This window comes from Mustelus asterias, chromosome 9 (genome assembly GCF_964213995.1).
Source record: "Mustelus asterias chromosome 9, sMusAst1.hap1.1, whole genome shotgun sequence".
NCBI lineage: Eukaryota > Metazoa > Chordata > Chondrichthyes > Carcharhiniformes > Triakidae > Mustelus > Mustelus asterias.
The window spans coordinates 39,786,576-39,810,801 of NC_135809.1; the positions used below are offsets into that span (position 1 = coordinate 39,786,576).

The 24,226-nt window shown below is 41.9% G+C and overlaps 1 protein-coding gene across 1 annotated transcript in view; it reads right to left on the reverse strand.

Annotated features, from left to right (window-relative positions):
* LOC144498638 (voltage-dependent L-type calcium channel subunit alpha-1C-like) overlaps window positions 1-24,226 on the reverse strand; it is a 1,025,631-nt gene that overhangs the window by 137,182 nt on the left and 864,223 nt on the right. The window contains exons 31-34 of the mRNA XM_078220060.1: window positions 17,703-17,738; window positions 15,412-15,540; window positions 5,202-5,267; window positions 545-636 (exon numbers count right to left, since the gene is read on the reverse strand). Of these exons, the coding sequence (XP_078076186.1) occupies window positions 545-636; window positions 5,202-5,267; window positions 15,412-15,540; window positions 17,703-17,738 (323 nt within the window). The remainder of the gene's footprint in view (window positions 1-544; window positions 637-5,201; window positions 5,268-15,411; window positions 15,541-17,702; window positions 17,739-24,226) is intronic.

Below are 24,226 nucleotides of genomic sequence, written 5' to 3' on the forward strand. Positions count from 1 at the left end.
GGCAGAGATGAATTGGGAGCAAGGTCCAATGGTGGCTGGTTGCTTCTTAATTGGGAAGGAATGGAGAAACACAGAGAAAGACTAATTGTTCAGTCAATCTTGTGCACCTTATTAAATGTGCAGCAGGTCTTTTGCCTATCTTTTAGGCCACATAGACTATACAGCCTTGTGAAAACAAACAGCAGAAGAAAGAGTATATTAAAAAGGACATAACTGCAAGGAAAGAAAAAAGAAAAGTCTGTTACAGTGGAGGGCAATGATCTCTAACAGCTAGCATCTTCCAGGTTACTGGTTCGGAAACATTAATTTCAAGCCCATGTTTTCCATGATTTTTTAAAATTTGCATTGTACTTGCATATTGCAAATTGAAGACAATAAGTCCCCCTAATGTGTGTAAGCTTCAGGATTTTCTCATATATCTACAGAGGGAATGTTCCATAGAGTCTAAAATAAAAGCATCAATCACACATTATCACACTAACTTGTGTATTTATTGGACATAGAAATTGAGTGACAATTCTAGAAATATGGGAGCATTACAAACCTGAAGAGCAACAAAACTGCCTGTGGGAAGGTTTGAAAATTGTTGTTCCTGTTGATATGAGTTTCATCAATCATGGCAATCTTTCCAAATACCTACAAAATGAAAAAAAACCCAGAATTATATCAGTCTACTTTAGTTTCGATATTTTGTCTTGTCCCTCGGTGACATCATCCAGAAATATATGGCTTAACTTTCCTGGCCTTGTGGTGGTGGGCTTGGATGTGGGGTGCTGTGAAAGAAGTGGAAAGCATTCCTGTCACCAAGAAACTTTCACAGGAGCAGATAGGTAAGATGCAGTTTGGCAGAACTGCAGAAGCGGGCAGCCATTTTAAATACCCAAAGCTTGAATTATGGGAGATTTAGAAGACTTGGCAATATTTTTCCGGCAGTACAGTGGACCCCACTGCATGCAAAGGCTGCCACCTCAATGGATATGGCTTCCCTGCAGCAGTTCAGGGGCCATTGGAGTGGAAGGATCTATGCCCCTAAGAGGGAGCCACAGGCATAAAAAATAGCAGCTGTAGCCTCAATGATGAGGTCACACGACACCAGGTTGTAGACCAACAGGTTTATTTGAAATCAATGATGCATCTAGATGGATTTCCCCTCTGTTCTGAGGGGCCCAACATCTTTCTCCCTCTGAGTTATTAATTTAGTTTTACTCCTCTGAGGGTGCCTTCTTGATGGGATGCCTTCAAGTCCTTTTACATGCCTTTGCAGCACCTGTGACTCCTGATGGAGCTGCCAAGACTGCCAGTCCTGTGATTGAGCAAGCAGTTGAGGAAGCCTGCCCACTGTCCTTAATACGATGGCAATTGCAAAGGTGGCCAATTGGGAGCCTGTCTCTGGCAATATTGCTGGTTTCACTGTCTGAAATACTGCCGATAACATAAGATTCCACACATTCACTAATGACAGCCAGCTCTACTTAAACACCACTTCCCTACACAGCACATACAGTACTGGATCTGCAGACATTTCCTCCACTATTTATCAAGTAGCATTTGGCCCCCCTGCCACAAACGCCCAATCCTAGCATTCAATTCTAATCCACCAATCTGGTTATTGTCAGAGGTTGAATTGAATTATTTGCAACCTGGCTTCCTAAAGACCGTTGTTGAACTTCCATCCCATATTGTCTCCATGACCAAGCCTGTCCCCATCTCTGCAACAGCATGGGTATTCGCCTCAGACCATGTGCTGAAGTCATCATCGATGCTTTTGTTACCTTCAGACTCAACTATTCTAATGCTCTGGCAGTCCCCCACCCTTGCAACTGCCATAAATCTGAGTTAATCCAAACCTCTGCTGCCCATATCTGAATTTCTGCTTAAGTTCCATTCACCCACCCATGTTTGCAGACCTATATTGGCTCCTAGATCAGTAATTCATCAAATTAAACTTCATTTCACTGTGTTCAACTCCCTCCATGGCCTCACCCTTCTCTATCTCTGTGACTTCCTTCAGACCTGCACTCTATGAGAACTTTAGTTTCCTCCATTTCTGATTCTTATGGTCTCCAGTTTTCATTGATCCATCATTGGTAGCTGTGTCTGCAGTTGTTTAGACTGTAAGCTCTGGAAATCCCTCCCAAATCTCTCCACCTCTCTCTCCTCCTTTAGGATGCACCTTTAAACCCAGCTCTTTGACTAAATATTTACTTAATTTCTCCTCAGTGGCTTTCTGTCAGAATTCTCTGATAACATTTCTGTGAAGTACATTGGAGCATTTTACGATATTAAAGTTGCTATTTTTATGCAAGTTACTGTATGCTTTGATTGAATTCTCAAAACTACTGCTGCCATATATGTGCGTTTTGAATATGTAGTGCATGTGGGAAGAGTGCAATGATATATCCAAGTTCTTTTTAGCATGAGCGTGTTTGTGTTTGGAACAGTGATAAATGCTGAAGGAATGAAAATCTTGCACCTTGCAGCGAATGTTGTGTGAGTTTTCTCAGATTAGTTACTATTTACAAATGAGGGATGTGATGGCCGAGTAGTATTATCGTCAAACTATTAATCCAGAAACTCAGCTAATGTTCTGGGGACCCAGGTTCGCTACAGCAAATGGTGGAATTTAAATTCAATAAAAAATATCTGGAATGAAGAATCTAGTGATGACCATGAAACCATTGTCGATTGCTGGAAAAACCCATCTGGTTCACTAAAGCCCTTTAGGGAAGGAAATCTGCTGTCCTTACCTGGGCTGGCCTACATGCGACAAGAGAGCCACAGCAATGTGGTTGATTCTGAATTACCCTCTGAACGAAGGCAACTAGGGATGGGCAATTAATGCTGGCCAGCCATGTCCCACGACAAATGAATTTTAAAAAATGTTTAATTCATCAATACGCTATGTTATTTATGACTGTAAGAAGTCTCACAACACCAGGTTAAAGTCCAACAGGTTTATTTGGTAGCAAAAGCCACTAGCTTTCGGAGCGCTGCTCCTTCATCACATGAGTGGGATTTCAGTTCACAAACAGGGCATATAAAGACACAAACTCAATTTACAAAATAATAGTTGGAATGCGAGTCTTTACAGGTAAACAAGTCTTAAAGATACTGGTGTAGAGTGTCGAGACATCCATTGTGACGAGAAGTGCTCCTGGTTCAACTGCTCCATGTGTGCTGAGTTTCTGTAGGAAGTCCATAGTGTTGCGACAAAAGTTGGGGGTTCTTTGTACAATGGGTTTCAGGATGCCCTCGACGTAGCCGGAGAGGTTCTCACACAGTGAACCAGTGAAGCAGTTGAACCAGGAGCACTCCTTGTCACAATGGATGTCTCGGCACTCTACACCAGTATCCCCCACGATGATGGCATTGCTGCAACTGCCTCAGTACTCAACGTCAACAACTGCCAATCTCCAGATGTAATTTTACAACTCATCCGCTTCATCCTGGACCACAATGTCTTCACCTTCAGCAACCAGTTCTTCATCCAGACACGGGGAACAGTCATGGGGACCAAATTCGCATCTCAATATGCCAACATCTTCATGCACAGGTTCGAACAAAACCTCTTCACCGCACAGGACCTTCAACTGATGCTATACACTAGATACATCGATGACATTTTCTTCCTTTGGACTCATGATGAACAATCACTGAAACAACTATATGATGACATCAACAAGTTCCATCCCACCATCAGACTCACCATGGACGTCTCTCCGGAATCGGTTGCATTCTTGGACACACGCATCTCTATCAAGGGCGATCACCTCAGCACTTCACTATACCGCAAGTCCACGGAGAACCTTGCGATGCCCCACTTCTCCAGCCTCCGCCCTAAACACGTTAAAGAAGCCATCCCCTACGGACAAGCCCTCCATATACACAGGATCTGCTCAGATGAGGAGGATCACAATAGACACCTCCAGACGCTGAAAGATGCTCTCATAAGAACAGGATATGATGCTCGACTCATCAATCGACAGTTCCGACGTGCCACAGCGAAAAATCGCACCGACCTCCTCAGAAGACAAACACGGGACACGGTGGACAGAGTACCCTTCGTCGTCCAGTACTTCCCCGGAGCAGAGAAGCTACGACATCTTCTCCGGAGCCTTCAACATATCATTGATGAAGACAAACATCTCGCCAAGGCTATCCCCACGCCCCCACTTCTTGCCTTCAAACAACCACACAAACTCAAACAGACTATTGTCCGCAGCAAACTACCCAGCCTTCAGGAGAACAGTGACCACGACACCACACAACCCTGCCACAGCAACCTCTGCAAGACGTGCCGGATCATCGACATGGATGCCATCATCTCACGTGAGAACACCATCCACCAGGTACACGGTACATACACTTGCAACTCGGCCAACGTTGTCTACCTGATACGCTGCAGGAAAGGATGTTCTGAGGCATGGCACATTGGGGAGACCATGCAGACGCTTGACAATGGATGAATGAACACCGCTCGACAATCACCAGGCAAGAATGTTCTTTTCCTGTTGGGGAACACTTCAGCGGTCATGGGCATTCAGCCTCTGATCTTCGGGTAAGCGTTCTCCAAGGCGGCCTTCACGACACATGACAGCGCAGAGTCGCTGAGCAGAGACTGATAGCCAAGTTCCGCACACATGAGGACGGCCTCAACCGGGATCTTGGGTTCATGTCACACTATCTGTAACCCCCACGATTTGCCTGGGCTTGCAAAATCTCACTAACTGTCCTGGCTGGAGACAATACACATCTCTTTAACCTGTGCTTAACCCTCTCTCCACTCACATTGTCTGTACCTTTAAGACTTGATTACCTGTAAAGACTTGCATTCCAACCATTATTTTGTAAATTGGGTTTGTGTCTTTATATGCCCTGTTTGTGAACTGAAATCCCACTCATGTGACGAAGGAGCAGCGCTCCGAAAGCTAGTGGCTTTTGCTACCAAATAAACCTCTTGGACTTTAACCTGGTGTTGTGAGACTTCTTACTGTGTCTACCCCAGTCCAACGCCGGCTTCTCCACATCATTTATTACTGTATCAGATGAGACCAATATTTAACTCCATTTTTCCCAAACATTAATTACAATAAAAGCAGTTGCCAGTCAGAACATTGTGCTTCTCTTGTTCTGTGCTCAACATAACATTAGGATTGATACTAAACGAATTTGATGCTGTATTATCGTACAAGGTCACTTACTTGCATTCCAATCACAGCGTAGATAAAGAACAGCATAACTATCAGAAGAGCAACATATGGCAGTGCCTGCAATGAAAAGGAAAACATCATTAACTGATCTTATTGAATTGTTCGCTCGAGTGCCTCTACGATTGGGAAGAGTAATTCTTGTTGAACAGTGCTGGATATAGATAGATAGATTTTTGATCAGTAAGGGAATCAAGGTTTATGGGAAATGGCAGGAAAGTGGATGTGAAAAATGTTGAATCAGCCATGATCCTACTGAATGGTGGGGCAGGCTTGAGGGGGTGAATGGCCTACTCCTATTCCTCTTTCTTAGGCTCTTCTTATTGCAATGATAATGTGCCTTTAAGAAATGTATTTTAGTCATGTTTCTTGTGCAGGATCTGTTCTATGCACTTGGAGCTGTTTTGTCTGGATCGAGTAGCACTGTATTGTTACCACAGCTTCAAGATTGATCTTAATTGATACAATGTTTGTTTTAATCTGAACTACTGCAGAGTTCTGTTGTTTTGTGTTTTCCCTGGGATACTGCAGAGTAGGACTTGATTAGGTTGATTGACAGGCAGGGTCATATGACTGGGTAGAGCTAGGTTTTCACAGAGAACTCAAGACAGTCTGCTTTTTTGGGATTTTTAGAGAGAGGTTGTTTTCTCTGTATCTCTTGCTCTGTCTGAAGTAGAGACTGGAATCTGCCACAAAATAAGTATTTTTCTCTGAGTTCTACAGTTTGGGGTGGAGCTTTCTCTGGGAGTTGCTGTATGAGAATTAGAAGACAGGTATCTATCTGGATTACTCTCCAGAAGTGTCAAAAGGCTGAAAATCGAGTACCTACATAAGCATCTTTGGTTTCTGTGATAACTAGTTATAAAGAAGGGATTTACATCTATGGGGGATAATGCTAAATTGGAACCATAGTGATAACTAGCTATTAGAATTATATTTTGTCATGTTTAAGTATTTTAATTGTTAAAAGTTATGCTAATTCTTTTTGTTAGATTCTAAATGTGTACTTAAATAAACTTTATTTTGATAAAAGCTTCCTAGTGGGTCACTTGAATCATACCCACAGTGAACCATCTAATGTTCACCCTTGCCAAAATCAAATGTAAAACTTAGGATGTAGGCTAACTTCAGAAAATAACTTGGAGTTTCTGATCTGGTCCTTAACATTATGGTCTTAAAGCAGTACAGGCTCCAGCTGATGCATTAAAAGTGTGAACATCCGTCGGAATTTCCAGAAATCCATTCCATGCACAAATCATGGAGGATTCTATCTGTGACATGAGTCCTTTTCTGACGTGATTTCTCTGGCGTGTGAATGCATGGTGTCCTTGATTGAGAGACTGGCAAACCCCATGGAGAAACACATGGAACATATCATCAAGTGAATGCAGGCATTACGAGCAGACATCCAAAGCATGGCATAATCCATGAGGTTTATGTAGCAATGAATGGCTGGGATTGCTGGCCATGTCACCAGGAGCACAACCATACCAGATGACCACAAGAATGAATATGAGGCCCTAAAAAGCAGTAGAAAGGCAGGCTTTAAGCAATGAAGGTTCCTCTAAGAGTGCTTCCATAGCTGAAGACACATCCTCAGCCCCTTCAATAGTAAGACAAACACTGGATCCTGCTTTGATTACTGAGGTGACTGCAGGATATATGAAGGTAATTCCAAATATGCTGGGCTCCAGTCGGGTTCAGATACCCTGAGCACTCAGACTAGAGCCATCTAATGTACTGGAGCAAGAAAGGCAGCAACCTACCTTCACATCAACTCAAGGCTAAGAGGGAGCTACAGTATGCATGTTCCCAAATGTATGGACTAGCACTTGAGGTTCACTGCATGATATTATTTGTAAAATGAAAACCTGTGTAATGTTTAATGAAGTAAAAGGCCATTAAAATGCAATCCATAACGAATTGTATATTTATTTCAATGCAGCAATTGACATGAGCCACATGTTAGATCCAATGAGGCTATGGTCTGTAAAAATAAGGTACTCCAGAGCGCCTGTTTTGATGATGGTATTTGGACTTTGCTGTCGCTAGAATGCTTAGAAGATGAGGGTCTCAATGGTAGATCAGGAACAACACCTCTGGAAAATAAATTATTTGGCTCAGCATCCCCCTTCACTTGTCCTCGTGTGTAACATTTGCTTTTCGGAGGGTCACAAATCTCCCTGCTACATATGCCAATGTGCTGTGGCCTGCATCACCCTGGCGTTACCTTTATCAGCTGACACCTATTGAATCACCTATTCCTCTGAGGATGCAGCTTGCTCAGTGGCTTAACATTACTCCCTTTTTGAGTGCTAATGTGCAGCAGATGAAAATCATGCAGGATAGCCTTGAGGGTATTATATCAGGATTCCAAAACCTCATCTTCAGCAGGCCATTTGCCTGCTTGATGGTGGCCTTTGTAGTCATATGGCAGTGGTTATATGAATCCTCTGTCTGTGTGTTGAGGCAACGTGAAAGGGTTAGAAAGCATGAGTTCAGAGGGTACTGCTTGTCCCCCAGGATCCAACCACAAAGGCACTTAGATGACCTGAAGAGCAGAAGCAATTGGGACTGTCTATGGATGTGGGAGTCATTGTAACTTCTTGGAAACCTTCTGCACATCTGTTTAATCTGCTTACCCTCAATATTAAGAAAGTGAAAGCCCTTTCTATTTACAAAGAGAGCTGGCTCCTCGAAGGGAGCACTGATGGCCACATGAGTATAGTCAATGGCCTCCTGCACAATACAAAATCCAGCATATTTGGCCTATTCTTGTGTGTTTCAGGTTTCATCTGGAGCTGTCAGTCAGCAGCCCATCACTGCATAAAGGAGACCACAAAAAGCATGTTCCATCGAGCTGGCCAATATATTAAGTTCACTACTGATTGGGCCGAGGTGTAATCACATTTACCATTTTATCTATAGAAACAGTGATATTTGGAGTATTTTCATTATTTTCCACTGTTAAATAAATCTTTTCGTGTCTGGAACTTCTCTCTTTCAATTGTTGTTCGATGGAAAGGATATATTGTGAACGTGCATAGGATGTTAAGTATTCAAAGAATTTAATCAGAGATTCAAAATTGAGTGTCAGTGCCACTTTTAAGGTGTTTTGCATTAGATGGCCTTCACTTCCCAATGGTCTCAACTCCTGTACGATTATTCCACATAGCTCCTCCCTGAAAAGGCACAGTCTGCGTAGCCATTGGTACTTAGACATCTGGATAAAGTTGAGCCTCTGCCAATACACCTACTGAGCTCAGTAGCGCATTCTGCCCATGTATCCTCCATGTCCACTACCAAGGATCAGTGCTGGGGCTCTTAATGTTTGTTATATACATAAATGATATAGATGATAATGTGGAGAAATGATAAGCAAGTTTGAAAATGACACCAAAATTGGTAGGGTGGTTAATAGTGAAGAAGAAGGTCATAGGTTATAGGAAGGTATAGATGGGTTGGTCAGATGGGCAGAGCAGTGGCAGAGGCAGATAGTATTTAACCCTGATAAGGGTAAGGTGATGCACTTTGGAAGAAGTAACAAGACAAGGGAGTATCTAATGAAATGCACAACATGAGGAAGCTCAAAGGAACAGATGGATCGTGGGTTAATTATTCACAGATCCCTGAAAGTGGCAGAGCACGTGAATATGGTAGTTAAGAAGGCATACGGGACACTTGCTTTTATTAGTTGTTGCATAGAGAATAAGAGCAAGGAAGTAATGTTGGAACTGTACATAACGTTGGTTAGGCCACAGCTGGAGTACTGTGTGTAGTTCTGGTCACCTCACTATAGAAATGATGTGATTGCACTCGAGGGGGTACAGAGGAGATTCATCAGGATGTTGCCTGAGATGGAACATTTGAGCTATAAGGAGAGACTGGATAGGTTTGGATTGTTTTCTCGAGAGCAGAGAAGACTGAGGGGGGACGCAATTGAGATATATAAGATTATGAGGGGTATGGTCAGAGTGAATAGGAAGCAGCTGTTCCCCTTGGTTGAGGGGTCAATCATGAAAGACCATAGTTTTAGGGTAAGGGGCAGGAGATTCAGAGAGTTTTTGAGAAAACATTTTTTCACTCAGAAGATGGTGGGAATCTGGAATGCACTGCCTGGGGAAGTAGTGGTGGTTGCAAGCCTTACAACCGTTAAAAAGTATTTGGATGAGCACTTGAAACATCATAACATTCAAGGATATGGGGTAAGTGCTGGAAAATGGGAGTAGTGTGACTTCAGTGGTGGTTATTGTTGGTGCAGATTCGATGGGAAGAAGAGCTTTTCTGCACTGCATGCCTCTATGCTCCTATGAGCAATGGCTTCTTCTGGCCATGAGAGCTCTCTTGGCTGCTGCAAAGCTGTACCATGTAACTGCATGCCCAATTATGGTCACTCTTCACCTCACCGCAGGAATCAGAGTTTGGAAACACGAACCACATTGCTAAAGGGAGCCTATGCTGCCTTGAGCCTTCAAGGGACGTTTGTTCTGTCTCCAGTAGCTACTTAGGGCCTGTAGGACACCTTTCCAGCAGCAGCAAATTACTTTGGTCCCTTGCTCTGCAGAGCTCCAAACATGAAAGCTGGCTTGTTTGAGGACACTGGCTGCAGACAGGTTTACAGACATAAAAACATAAAAAATAGGAGGAGAAGAAAGTATTTGGCTTTAGAATCTGCTCGGCCATTCAATAGGATCCTAGCTGGTCCTCTATCTCAGCACCATATTCCTGTGCTCTCCCCATACCTCTTGACATCTTTAGAGTCTCGAAATCCTATTTTCTTCTCAAATATATTCAGTGACTTGGCCACCACAGCCATCTGTGGTACAGAATTCCACAAGTTCACTATCTTCTGAGTGAAGGTGTTTCTCCCATCTCAGTCCTAAATTATCTACTCCATATTCTGAGGACCCCTTGTCCTAGAACCCTCGAGCCAGAGGATAAAACATCCCTCTATCCAGTCTGTCCAGCCCTGTCAGAATTGTACATTTTCAATTAGATCCCCTCTTATTCTTCTTTATTCCAGTGAATAAGGCCCAGTCAACCCAACTTCTCTTTGTATGACAATCCTGCCATCTCAGGAATCAGTCTGATGAACCTCCACTGCACTCTCTCTATGGAAAGTATAACCTTTCTTAGATATGGAGTCCAAAACTGCACACAATACTCCAGGTGAGGTCTCACCAAGGCCCTGTACAGCTGAAGTAAGACATCCTTGCTCCTGTATTCAGATCCTCTTGCAATAAAGACCAACATACCATTTACCTTCCTAATTGCTTGCAGTACCTGCATGCTTGCTTTAAGTGACTGGTCTATTAGGACATCCAGGTCCTTTTGGACAGCTACATTTACCAGTATTTCACCATTTAAATAATACTCTGCCATTCTGTTTCTCCATCTGAAGTGGATAACTTCACATTTATCCAAATTATATTGCATCAGTCATTTATTTGCCCATTCATTTAACTTGTCTAAATCACCTTGTAGCCTCTTAACATCTTTGTCACCATTCACATTCCCACCAAGTTGTGTGTCGTTAGCAAACGTGGAAATATTACTTTTGGTTCTCTCATCAAATTATTTATGTATATTGGGGTGGCACGGTGGCACAGTGGTTAGCAATGTTGCTTCGCAGCTCCAGGGACCCGGATTCGATTCCTGGCTTGGGTTACTGTCTGTGTGGGGTTTGCACATTCTCTCCGTGTCTGCGTGGGTTTCCTCCGGGTTCTCTGGTTTCCTCCCACAGTCCAAAGACGTGAGGGTTAGGTTGATTAGCCATGCTAAATTGCTCCTTAGTGTCCCGGGATGTGTAGGTTAGAGGGAATAGAGGAGTAAATGTGTGGGGTTGTGTGGATAGGGCCTGGGATGGGATTGTTGTTGGTGCAGACTCAATGGGTCGAATGGCCTCCTTCTGCACTGTAGGGTCTCTATGGTTTCTATGGTGAATAGCTGGGGCGCAAACACCGATCCTTGTGGGACCCCACTAGTCACTGCCTGCCAAGTCAAAAAAGATCCATTTATTCTTACTCTCTGTTTCCTGTCTGCCAACTAATTTTCAATCCATGCCAATATATTACTCCCAGTCCCATGCGTTTTAATTTTACACACGAACCTCTTAAGTGAGACTTTAAGAAAACCTTTCTGAAAATCCAAATGCACCATATCCATTGGTGCACCTTTATCTATTCTACTAGTTAAGTCCTCAAAAAACTCCAGTAGGCTTGTCAAAATGATTTCCCTTTCATAAATCCGTATTGACATTGTCTAATCCCATTGATATTTTCTAAATGTCCTGGGATATTATCCTTTATTATAGACTCCAGAATTTTGCCGACTACTGATGTTAGGCTAACCAGTCTCTAATTCCCTAATCCTTTATTAAATAGTAGGACTACATTTACCACCCTCCAATCAGTTCCAGAATCTACAGAATTTTGAAAAATGCATCCACTCTTTGCTTGGCTGTCTCCTTTATTACCCTGGTATGCCATTTATCTTTACAACTATGCTGCCACTGACACCCTCCCTTGTTGTTGTAGTTGAGATTCCCATACACTGCTGGCAGGTTTAGAATCATCTGTGGAAAATCCTGATTGATTGGGCCTTCAAGTATGTTAAGTGTCTGCCTGCCTCTGATCAGTCACCCTGGCCACTTTTGGGAAAATTGGCTGATTCTAGGAAGATGTCAGGAAGCCTGTCCAACCTGGACCAACACTATTATACTAGCACCCCCTCACCTTCATTCTAACCTCGAAATGGCTGGTTCTGATCAATAGGTCAAAAATCAAACTAGGGAGCAGGCTATTTTAGATCGAGTATTGACAAATGAGACAAGGTACATTAATAATCTTATAATTAAGGTTCCTCTGGGAAAGGGTGATCATAATATGAGGGAATTTTATATTAAGTATATTAGTAATATGGTTAAGCCTGAAATTAGAATATTTGATTTAAATAAAAACAATTACAAAGGTATGGAGTGAGTTGGGTTTATCTAGATTGGTAAATTAGATTAAAAAATATAAGGTCATGCACACAATATAGACGTATGGGCTTACAGAATATAAATTCAAAATGAACATTACTTTTAAAAACAAATTGGAGATTTGGCAACCTGACTTTGAAACAAAATAGAGTTGAGAGGTCAGGTGACTGTTTCTTTCCCATCAATACACATAGAACTACATAAGGCCATGAGAGCTAGTTTTCATGTCTGAGCAAGAATCATATAATCCCCACAGTGCAGGGGAGGCCATTTGGCTCATTGAGTCTGCACCGACTCTTTGACAGAATATTTTACCTATTAAAAACAGTACCTATTTAAAGACATTAAAATACAAAAAAACTTTCAGGATATCTCACTGAGGAGGAATTAAAATACCAGACACCTTTTCTGTGAATTAATGGCCTCCTAATCTCAATAAAAAAAGTTGTCACAGATGATTTGTGAGAACAATGAAAAATAGATACTGTGGTCACATGACAGAGACTAGGTTTCTAATAAAGTATATTTATAAGGCACATTTCTGTAGTACCCAAGAAAGAGAAGAGTTCCAGGCCAGCTAATGAAAAGAACCCTGCCTAAAGTCCATCAGGAGGCAGAAAATTTTGGCTGTTTTAACCTATCTATTTGAAGAAAAAAGCTGGATTTTCACTGCATTTCAACTTGAGTGAAGCCTCAGAAACCTGCCACTACCAGCAGTAAGTTTCTGTAAATCTGTCTTCATATATTTCCAACTTCTATTTCTTCATTGGACCAAAAATGAATCACAGGCCTACAAATCTTCAGTTCAAGAGAAGCAGGTGTGATGTTCAATTTTGGACCCTTAATTTGTCTGTTCACAACAGGTTCAGCACTTTAAAAACTTTTTCTTTTGAAGCATATCTGTCATTAATCAAGAGGTGGAAAAAGAGGGAACCATCTTATCATCTCTCTGATGTTCATAAAAATTACAACAGGTTAGCAATGATGAACATTTAACGAAAGAATTCATAATACTCAACAAATATACATTCTCTTGAGGAATAAAATCTTCACTGTAAAAGTCATGCAACCATGATTAGCTAGGGAAATTAAAATAACTTACTAGATTAGAAGAAGATTATACCTTTGCCAAAAAGAGTCATAAACCTAAGGATTAGGAGGGTTTAAAAGTCATCAAAGAATGACCAAGAAATGGATAAAGAGTGAAAAAACTGAATATGAGAGTAACTAGCAAGAAATACGAAATAGAATTGTAAGAGATTTTACAAATATGTTCAAGAAAAGATTAGTGAAAGTAAACAAGCTTCACTTAGAGGCAGGAACAAAGAATTATAAAGTTAAAAAGGAAGTAGCAGAGATGTTAAAAATATTTTGGCAGGGAGATACCAGCAGGGGCATGTACCGAAACACCAGTCCGAGTCTCCCAGGCGCTTTTTTCGAGTGTAATCAGCTCTGAGCCGGAAATCGGCGCGCAGATGATCATCATACTGAAATGAGAATTTCAATATGATTAGGGGTCCGGGATGGTATTCTCTGAGCTCACTAACGTCTCTGCCCTCTGCTGGGAGTGGTTCCCTCCAGCTGGCAGTGCCAGCCTGGCACCCTGTCACTGCCCAAGGGGCAAACTGGCACTGCCCACTGGGGGCAGGGCCATAGCTTACTGGGGGGGGTGATCATGAAGGGGACCCGCTGCCACTCTGCAATCGGGATTTTGGGAGAGGGAGGGCATGAGGCCTACTGGGGCTGGTTATTAGGGTAGGCGGGGGGGGGTGGGGGGGTGGTGGTGTTGAGCCTGTTCATCTGGGTGGGAGGTGGTTGGCTGGGGCTGTTTGGAGCGGGGTGTTGGGACTGGCCAGGGAGAGGGGGAAAATCGCAGCTGGCCGGGGTTGGGGTGAGTGGGAGATCAGGGCTGGCCCAGGGAGGTTCTGTAGGCCAGCGAATGGGTGGTGGGGTGGTTCAGAAGGCCAGCGATCAGGGGAGTTGCGGGGTGGGCCAATGATCGGAGGCCAGTGATCGGGATGCCGGTATTGGGGGACCACTGCGCATGCGCCAATCAGCGGTCTGAGAGATCGGTGCATGTGCAGTGGCCCGCTCAGCGCTATGCTGATGGCCTCTCGGTGGGAATAGGCCCTGCCCACTACTTACCAGAGTGAATTACGTTGAGGCACAGAGGGTTGAAGATTCACTGTGGTCAGTACGCCCAAAACACAAGCGGGAAATATTGTAGTTTTCCCACACCTTGGGCACTTACTTTTTTGGGGGAGAATGCTGGCCTTTGTGTCACAGTAGAAGCCATAAAGATCAAAATGGAAGTTGTTGGAAAGAGTCTAATGAGAGTGAGAAACCGAAAGAAAAATTACGGAGAAATTAATGGGACCAAAAGCTTGAACCTGATAACCTATACCCAAAGGTCCAAAAATAAGTGGCTGCAGAGGTATTGGCTGGATTTCTCTGACCTCACTCACAACCTAGATTCTCTGGTCCTGCTGCTGTGAACGGAGATTTGGCTGAACACCAAATTATCTGTTCTCGGTGGCAGTGGTATGGGACATACAACATCGATGAATTCCAGCTATTAGATTCATTGGTTTTAATCTCCCAGAATTTTCTGGATTCTAGAAAGATCCAGGTGGATTGCAACACCAGTGTTCAAGAGAAGAGAGAAACCAGGAAACCAAAGATCTAATAGCCTGACATCAGTAGTACGGTAAAATGTAGAATACATTTTTTATGATATGGTGACGGAACTGTTGGAAAATCATAATATCAGTGGGCATATCCAACATGGAATTATGAAAGGGAAATCATGTCTGATTAATCTATTAAAAGATGTGATGTATTAAATATATTATTTGTCTCTTAAAAAATTTGAACAAAGACTACTTTAGAATTAAGACATGAAATAAGTAATATGGCAATTAAATCATTGGTTTTTCACAGAAACTGATTTTTTCCAAACTTTGATTGATGAGGTTCTTGAAAAAAGTTATCTGGCTTCTAAAAATGTAACCCTAAACATTCCAGTGATCTCTTGTTATAAAAAGCCTTAGTTAGAATGTGTCTGTGCAAGATAAACTCCTTGAAATGGACCATCTATTCTGAACATACCATAAAAAGACTATTGAAGTAAACTAACCATTTTATGTTGCAACCAAATATTGAAAACAGCATAACAAAAGGCAACTATAAAATACAATTAAAGCTTTCAATAACTTTTCTTACCTGAAATGATTTGATAAATGTCCACAACAATGTTCGGATTCCCTCACCTCGACTTAGCAGTTTTACCAAGCGCATCACCCGAAATAAACGGAAGAAGGTAATGGAAATCCTAGAGTTTTCGTCTGAATTCTGAAGTACCTCACAGAAAGTAATAGGTCACAAAACATATTGAAAAGTGGCAATTCTTGATAATATTGCAGCCAAAGCTCAGACCCAACAGCTTTCTGGTGACTTTTAACTTAAAAAAATGTCCTTGTTAAGAATTTAATGTAAAACACAGCCAATAGCATGTTATTAGAAATATTAACCCATCACCATTAAAGATAGCACTTGACATCATTAGCATTCTATCATTTAGTCCAAAATTATATCAGACAGTTCCAGTGTTACAGCTGGGTACAGTCTATAACAAGTGGCACCAGGGCAGTAGTATTTACTGAATAGGTTAAGCAGAAATGTGCATAAAATATATACACACACCAAATTTTGATCCATTGACTTCAATAAGTAAATCATTACTTTAACACATACCCCTTTTTGTTCCATTCAAAGGACAAATAGAATTATAAAAATTTATGGCACAGAAGGAAGCCTTTCATCCTATCTGGACTGTGTGGCTCTTTGAAAAAGAAGCCATGATTTGTTCCACACTCCCTTCACATTTATTACCTAAGTATACTACCCTACATTAAATTCCATTTTAGCCTTAACTGTAATCTTATCCCTATACTGTTGCAGCTTCCTTTCATCCTATTTTAGCATAATCCAAAAATTCAGGTAACATTTTTTTTTTCCCTACCTGCAAATCCTTGGTAAGCATTGTGACTGGGAAGGGTTTCAGAAAAGAACCCTGTGTAGCACTTCTACTGATTTTCAACCACTCTGAAACAGTTTCATTAACTCCCACTCTCTTTCCTCTCTTCCAAACCATATTTAATTCAATCCTAATCATTCCCTCCAATATCTCATCCCTTAAAAATGCTTCAAATCTCCTGTATGGTATCCTGTGAAAGACTTTTTTCACTTCTTCAAACAAACTTTTGTTAAGTTTGCCCAAAACAGTCTTCTATTTTCAAATATCCTTTTAAGTTTATATAAAATGTTAGAAGTTTTGAGAAAAGCCAGAAGAAATTCCAGTTTTTGCAAAAATTAGTCATTAATTTTTCATTCTTCCAAGGATATAATTGGTGAGAATGAAATTGTATCATTATGTTTCCATTTTAAACATTACTTTGATGTATTTGTCCTATGGTAACATATCTGAAAGGGGCTTTTCCAAAAAGTGGCAAACAGCCATTTGCAAATGAAGTCTGTTACGTTGATAGTACATCACTGGTAATAATCAGTGTTGCCTGGCTTGTGTTAAGTGATAGAAATGTGACCTTTTTCAGTGGTAAGAGTGGTGAATGAATCCAGTGAATTTTATACATTTCTTTATTTTATACTTTTTGCCCCTGTCAAATTCATTGGTTATTCTGAAAGTGTCTGACAGAAGGTGCATAGGAATGCTTGTAAGATCCTCCACTTTCTGATTTATATTGCTTGAAAATTCAAATGCTTGACTGAGATCAGGGAGTCATTTGTAAGGAAGAGAATTGTGGGTATGAACCTGTGAACTCAAGCTGTACCAACTGACCAAATCTTCTCTCTGTTTATAGCATCCTCTTTGCCCAAAGCTGCTAATCATGGTTTATGCTATGATATCACTCGGGGCAACATAAGGAGGCAGGTCAGCAGGCATGGGGATTGAATCCACGCTATTGGTGTTAGCCTGCACCACACACCAGTTATCTGACCAACTGGGCTAACCACCTCTGACGATGCCTTCAGTGGCCCTAATGGGGATCCTGGATGCAGCTTTGGATAGTTCAATCTTGTTTCACAGAAAGGAAACAATGATGATGTCACTTACAAAATAAAACAAATAAATTAAAACTGAACACTTCAACAATGCTCGATACTTAACATTTTCTCTTATATTACCTATAAACATAAATAGGGCTTAATTTGTATTGAGGCAAACTTTATTTTATTGAAAGGCAACCAGAAAACCTTATAGGATCTAAGGTACCATTGCACAATCACAACAACAACTGAAGGAAACGTTATAAATCATTCACAGTGACAAATTAGAGCACACTCCACAATACACTAACACAGACTATAGGACCAAAATGACAGGCAAAGTAAATAGGCTCAAAAGGTGCACAGATTCAGTTTCAAATTACAGCACACAAAAACAAACAAAAGCATGCAGTGGTTGAGTAAGGAGACCTGCACATTTGTCTTACCATGGGGGTGGAAGTGGATGGGGTATTCTCAGCTGGCTTTAAAGAAAGGCAGATAGAGATGAGCTATAATAAGACTGGCAGTGAGACAGCATTTCCGCTACATCTCTGCACAAGTCTGTTTTTTTATGCTAATGAAGCAGCTACAACATTAAGGAAAGGCATTTCACAGCTCTTTTCTTCCCCCCCGAAATGCTTCAAATAGAACTAATAGACTTTTACTTCTTCTTTAACTCGAAATATTTGAAATTCAATCTTATTTGTGTTGGTCATTTTAATTTTATAATTTGTGATATTTACTTAAAAGGACTTCATAAAGCATTGGTAGAGTTTCCAAGAACAACTAACTGAAAACTTTGCTCCGACCTTAATTTTAGGAAGGGATTTTATGGTCACGCTTGACATGAGACCGGAAAATCCCGCCCGAGGACAATAGACCTTCCTGTTGTCCGCCCCTCACCTGTTCCGATTCTGTGGCAGGTGGGGCGGTAGAATTCCAGCAAAATTGTATCCATTGCAGGTGAGAGGCTACAAGGCAGCAGGAGATGTCTATTGGACTGCAAATTATTATGGTACAGTTTATAGATGACTACCTTTGACTTTTAATTTATTTTCACATTAATCTTATACAACATTTCTTTCTCCTCTCATCCTCTAAAGGCCTCCTTGTTTGGATATGACTTTGCAGGCATCACAGTCATCTCTTCTGTCTTACTGTAGCATTTCACCCCAATTTATAGATTAGGTCTGAAGCAGTCTTTTCACAGTTGGCTATTCCAGAAAACTCCCCCAAATTATTTTTTCTATCTTATCCAAATTACCATTATTTATATGCAAGAAGGCTTTTTGGCATAAGGACACCACAGGACCAAACCTGGACTTATTTGATACTCATATAGGTGTTTTTCTACCAAAACTCACTAAATAGTGATCAATCAGGAGTGGGAACCCTAGCTGATTTTTCTTTCATTAACACAAGGTTGTCACGCCAGTTGTAGTGCCTGTCAAGGGAGTAAATTCAACTTTTGATTTGGTCGATTTCTATTGATATTAATGTTGATAAAAGGACAGCAACTCTTTATGAGCTATGCAATTGGGTAATTTATGCTGATAACTTGGTAAATGACAAAGAAGTCCCTTTAGCTGTACTAGGCAGAAGTTAGGTGTATGGCTTACTGCTTTGAACATGGGGAAATATTCTTGAGTAGAAAAAAACAAACAAAATATACCAACTCACTATCTTCAATAACAAACAATATTAATGAATTAGTTTACAAAATTTGCTGCTGTACCTTTTTAACAGTTAGATCTTCAACTTAGATAATCATGTACATAAATATGAACTCACACCACAATATGGACTCCAATTCAATAGCAAATGTCAGTACCTTATTTGTTGTTTAGTAATTCAAAATTCAATTGTAAATCCAATACCGACTGTCTAGTTAAGATACTGATTTAATTCTGAATGATAATTATCCTGATGGGAAAATATTCAACCATTCATGAGAAATGACTCTTGATACTGTGCCTCTTCCCATTTTGTTTTTCATACACAGGTAGGAAATCAAGTGCCTTGATCAAATTTATAATGAAATCTTGAATATATCATCTAAATTCTGGCTGCGCTAAGATCTTAATTAAAATATTTTTATAGCCCCTTTTGCTTTTGTTGATTGTATCTCTACTTTTGACTTTCTTCTTTCTCTTTTTGTAGCTTTCTTCTATTTATTCTATTGATTCAGGCTTCCTTTACAATTATCTATCCTGTAAGTGCTGAATGATTCTTTTTTAAATTTAAAATGTTCATGAACCTGAGTTTTTCATTTACTCCCTTCCTTTCTTACTGGAATAGACTTGGTATCTACCCTTCAATCCCCTACTGAAATGTGTGATTGATAGTTCCAATCAATGTGGACAAGGCCCCAGTTCATATTGCTTTCTTCAGTGAAGTACTCTTGTTCTCAACTTTTATTTTTCATTTTTATACTGAATTAATGTTTTTGTTTACTGTTTGCCAGATAACCAGCTATTCTTCTCTGTTTGACAGCATCTGTGGAGAGAGAACAGAGCTGACGTTTTGAGTCTGGATGACTCTTTGTCAGAGCTGAAGAGAATTGGAAGATCCTATTTCCAATTGTCTTCAGCTTTGATGAAGAATCATCCAAACTTGTGAGCTCTGCTCTCTCTACACAGGTGCTGTCAGACCTGCTGAGATTTTTCAGCATTTTCTGTTTTTGTTTCCGATTCCAGTATCTGCAGTAATTTGCTTTTATTCTTTGATATTGACCTGTCCCACTTCATTGCCCTGTGTCAAGCCAAGTAGTGCTTTTTTAAAATTAGTTTTTTCACAGAATGTGGCTTGTGGAATGTGGTTTGCCATGTGCTTGAACCACTGTAATCGATGTGATGTAGGTACACCCACGGTGCTATTAGGGAAGGAGTTTGAATATTTTGACCAAGCAACGGTGAAGGAATGGTGATATAGTTCCAAGTCAGAATGGCGTGTGACTTGGAGGTGAACTTGCAGGTCATGGTATTTGCATGCATCTGCTGCCCTTGTCTTTTTAGGTGTTGGAAGTTGCAGATTTGGAAGGTGTTGTCAAAGGAGCCTTGGTCAATTGCTGCATTGTATCTTGTAGATGGTGCACATTGCTGCCACTGTGCACGGTGGTGGAGGAAATGGATGTTGAAGATGCTGGATGGGGTGTCAATCAAATGGGCTGCTTTGTTGGGCTTCTTGAGTGTTGTTGGAAGTGCACTAATCCAGGCAAGTGGAGAGTATTCCATCACACTCCTGACTTATGCCTTGTAGATGGTGGACGGGCTTTGAGGAGTCAGGAGGTGAGTTACTCTTCACAGACTTCCCAGCCTTTGACCTACTCTTGTAGCCACATTATTTATACGGTTGGTCCAGTTCAACTTCTGGTTAATTGGTAACCCCTCAGGATATTGATAGTGGGAGATTCAGCAATAGTGAAGAGGTGATGGTTGCATTCTCTCTTGTTGGAAATGCCTGGCATTTGTGTGGTGCAAATGTTCCTTTGCCACTTGTCAGCCCAAGCCCAAACATTATACAGGTCTTGTTGCAATGGGCATGGACTCCTTCAGTTTCTGTGGAGTCTTGAATGGTGTTGGACATTGTGCAATCAACAAACACTCACACTTCTAACCTTATAATGGGGGGAGGGTCATTGATAAAACAGATGAAGATGGTTGGGCCTAGGACACTACTCTGAGGAATTTCTGCAGTGACGTCCTGGGACTGAGATGACTGTCATCCGACAACCATACCATCTTCTTTGTATTCTGTATGACTCCGACCAGTGAAAAGTTTTCCCCCTGATTCCCATTGACTCCAATTTTGCCATGGCTCCATGATGCCATACTTGGCCAAATGCTGCCTTGATGTCAAGGGCAGTCATTCTCACCTCACCATTTTTTTAATCAATCATGGGACATGGGCATCGCTGGCTGGCCAGCGTTTATTGCCCATTCCTAGTTGCCCTTGCGAAGGTGATGAGCTGCCTTCATGAAACACTGCAGTCCACATGCAGTGGGTTGACCCATGATGCTGTTAGGGAGGAAATTCCAGGATTTTGACCCAGTGACTGTGAAGGAATGGTAATATATTTATATAAGTCGGGATATATATATAAGTCAGGATGGTGAGTGACATGGAAGGGAACCTGCAGGTGGTGATGTTCCCATTTATCTGTTGCCCTTGTCCTTCTAGATGGAAGTGGTTGTGGGTTTGGAAGGTGATGTCTATGGATCTTTGGTGAATTTCTACAATGTATTTAATGTGTCTGGAGCTGAATGGTTCTAGTGGAACCCAAACTGAGCATCAGTGAACAGATTATTGCTGAGTAATTATCGCTTGATAACACTATCAATGACGCTTTCCATCACGTTGTTGGTGATCGAGAGTAGACTGATGCTGCAGGAATTGGTTGGATTGAATTTGTTCCTTTTTGGTGGATAGGACATATGTGGGCAATTCACCACTTGCCGGGCAGATGTCAGCTGTACTGAAGCAGTTTGGCTAAGAGTGCAGCTAGTTCTGGAGTACAAAGGAGGGATTTTCTGGCCTCTCAGGGGTGTGTCTCTTCCTGCAGGAGGTGGTGCGCTGTTCGCCGGCTGCGGGATCTTCTGGTCCCGCCGCTGTCAATGGGATTCCCAAACTTTCTTTTGAACTGTTGAACTGGGCTCCCAAATCATTGAAGATGGGAATATTTGTGGAGCCTCCTGCTCCAGTTTGTTGTTTAATTGTCCATCATCTTCCATGACTGGATGTGGCAGGACTGCAGAACTTAGAGCTGATCTGTTAGTTGTGGGGTCACTTAGCTCTGTCTATTGCATGTTGCTTTTGCTGTTTGACTTGCAAGTTGCTTTGTGATGTAGCTTCAGCAGTTTGATACCTCATTTTTAGTTATGCCTGGTGCTGTTCCTGACATGTTCTCCGGCACTTTTCAATAAACTAGGATTGTTCTCCTGGTTGATAGTAATGGTAGAGTGGGGGGATATGCTGGGCCATGAGGTTACAGATTGTAGTGGCAAATATTGCTGGTTGTTGCTACTGATGGCTCATAGTGTCTCATGGATGCCCAGTTTTGTGTTGCTAGATCTATTCAGAATCTATCCCATTTAGCATGATGGTACTGTTGCCCAATGGAAGTATCTTCAATGTGGAGATCAGATTTTGTCTCCACAAGGGCTGTGTGGTGGTCACACCTACCAATTCTGTCCTGGACAGATGCATCTGTAACAGGTAGATTGGTGAGGATGAGATAAAGTAGGTTTTTCCCTCTTTTTAGTTCCTTCACCACTTGCTGAAGAACCAGTCCAGCAGCTGTATCTTTTAGGACCCATACAGCTTGGTCAGTAGTGCTGCTCCAAGCCACTCTTGGTTAAGGACATTGAAGCCCCACTCATAAGGTGCCTTAGCCACTCAGTACTTCTTTCAAGTGATGTTCAACATGGAGGAGTACTGATTTATCAGCTGAGGGCAGGCAATAGGTGGTAATCAGCAGGATGTTTCCTTGCCTATGTTTGACCTGATACCATGGGCCTTCATGGGGTCCAGAGTCAATGCTGGAGACTCTTAGGATAAATCTCTCCCCACTGCATTCTGCTGTGCCACCATCAGAGTTGGTGCAGTGATAGTGATGGTGGTGTCTGAGACATTGTTTGTAAGGTATGATTCTATGAGTATGATTATTTCAAGCTTGACGAGACCCAAGATTTTGCAGGGTTAACAGGATTAGGTTTGCTGTTGTCGTTTCTAGTGCATAGGTCCATCAAGTTTCATTGCTTTTTGTAGGCTTTGATACAAGTGAGTGGCATACTGCACTTAAGTTTTTAAAGCTTATTTATTAGTGTCACAAATAGGCTTACATCAACACTGCAATTAAGTTACTGTGAAAATCCCCTAGTCGCTATACCCCAGCGCCTGTTCAGGTACACTGAGGGAAAAATTAGCATGGCTTCTTTTGGACTGTGGGAGGAAACCAGTGCACCCGAAGGAAACCTACTCAGACACAGGGAGAATGTGCAGACTCCACACACACAGTGACCCAAGCCAGGAATTGAACTTGGGTTCCTGGCGCTGTGAGGCAGCAGTCCTAACCATTGTGCCACCCCTGCTCAGAGGCAGCAGTGCTAATCACTGTGCCACCCCTACTCAGAAGGCAGTTGTGACTTAACCACACTACAATAGTGTTTCCCTCCCTCCCTCCTCCTGTAACCAATGGAGGGGACTGTGAACAGGAAAGAAGGGCCCTGGAGAATTGGATATAATCTGAAACAAAACATCTTTCAAAAGACAGGAGAGCTCCAAGCTGTGGTTTGCTCTTCTTGCTCCATGTGGCAAGCTAGTTCCAGTCCCCCGGGTCAGCATGTGTGCAGGAAGTGTCCTCAGCTACTGCTCCTGTAAGCTCGAGTTTCAGAGCTGGAGCGGTGGCTGGAGACACTGTGGAGCATCCACGAGGCAGAATATCGTGGATAGCACATATGGAGAGGTGGTCACACCGCAGGCTCCAACTCCACAGGCAGGAAGGGAAAGAGTGGTCACCAGACAGAGCAAGAGAGATAGGCAGGTAGTGCAGGAATTTCCTGTGGCCATTCTCCTGCAAAACAGATATACCATTTTGGATACTGTTGAGAGGAATCGCCTCTCAGGGGAAAGCAGCAGCAGCCAAACTCGTTGCACCACAGTTGGTTCTGCTACAGAGGGGAGGGGTGAAAAGTGTGCCACTGCAATAGTTATAGGGAAATCAATTGTAAGGGGAATAGATAGGCGTTTCTGTGGCTGCAAACGAGATTCCAGGATGGTATGTTGCCTCCCTGTTGTTAGGGTCAAGGATGTCTTGGAACGCATACAGGACATTCTGGAGGGGGAGGGTGAACAGCCAGTGGTCCTGGTACACATCGGTACAAACAACATAAGTAAAAAAAGGGATAAGATCCTAAAAGCAGAATACAGGGAGCTAGGAAGAAAGTTAAGAAATCGGACCTCAAAGGTAGTG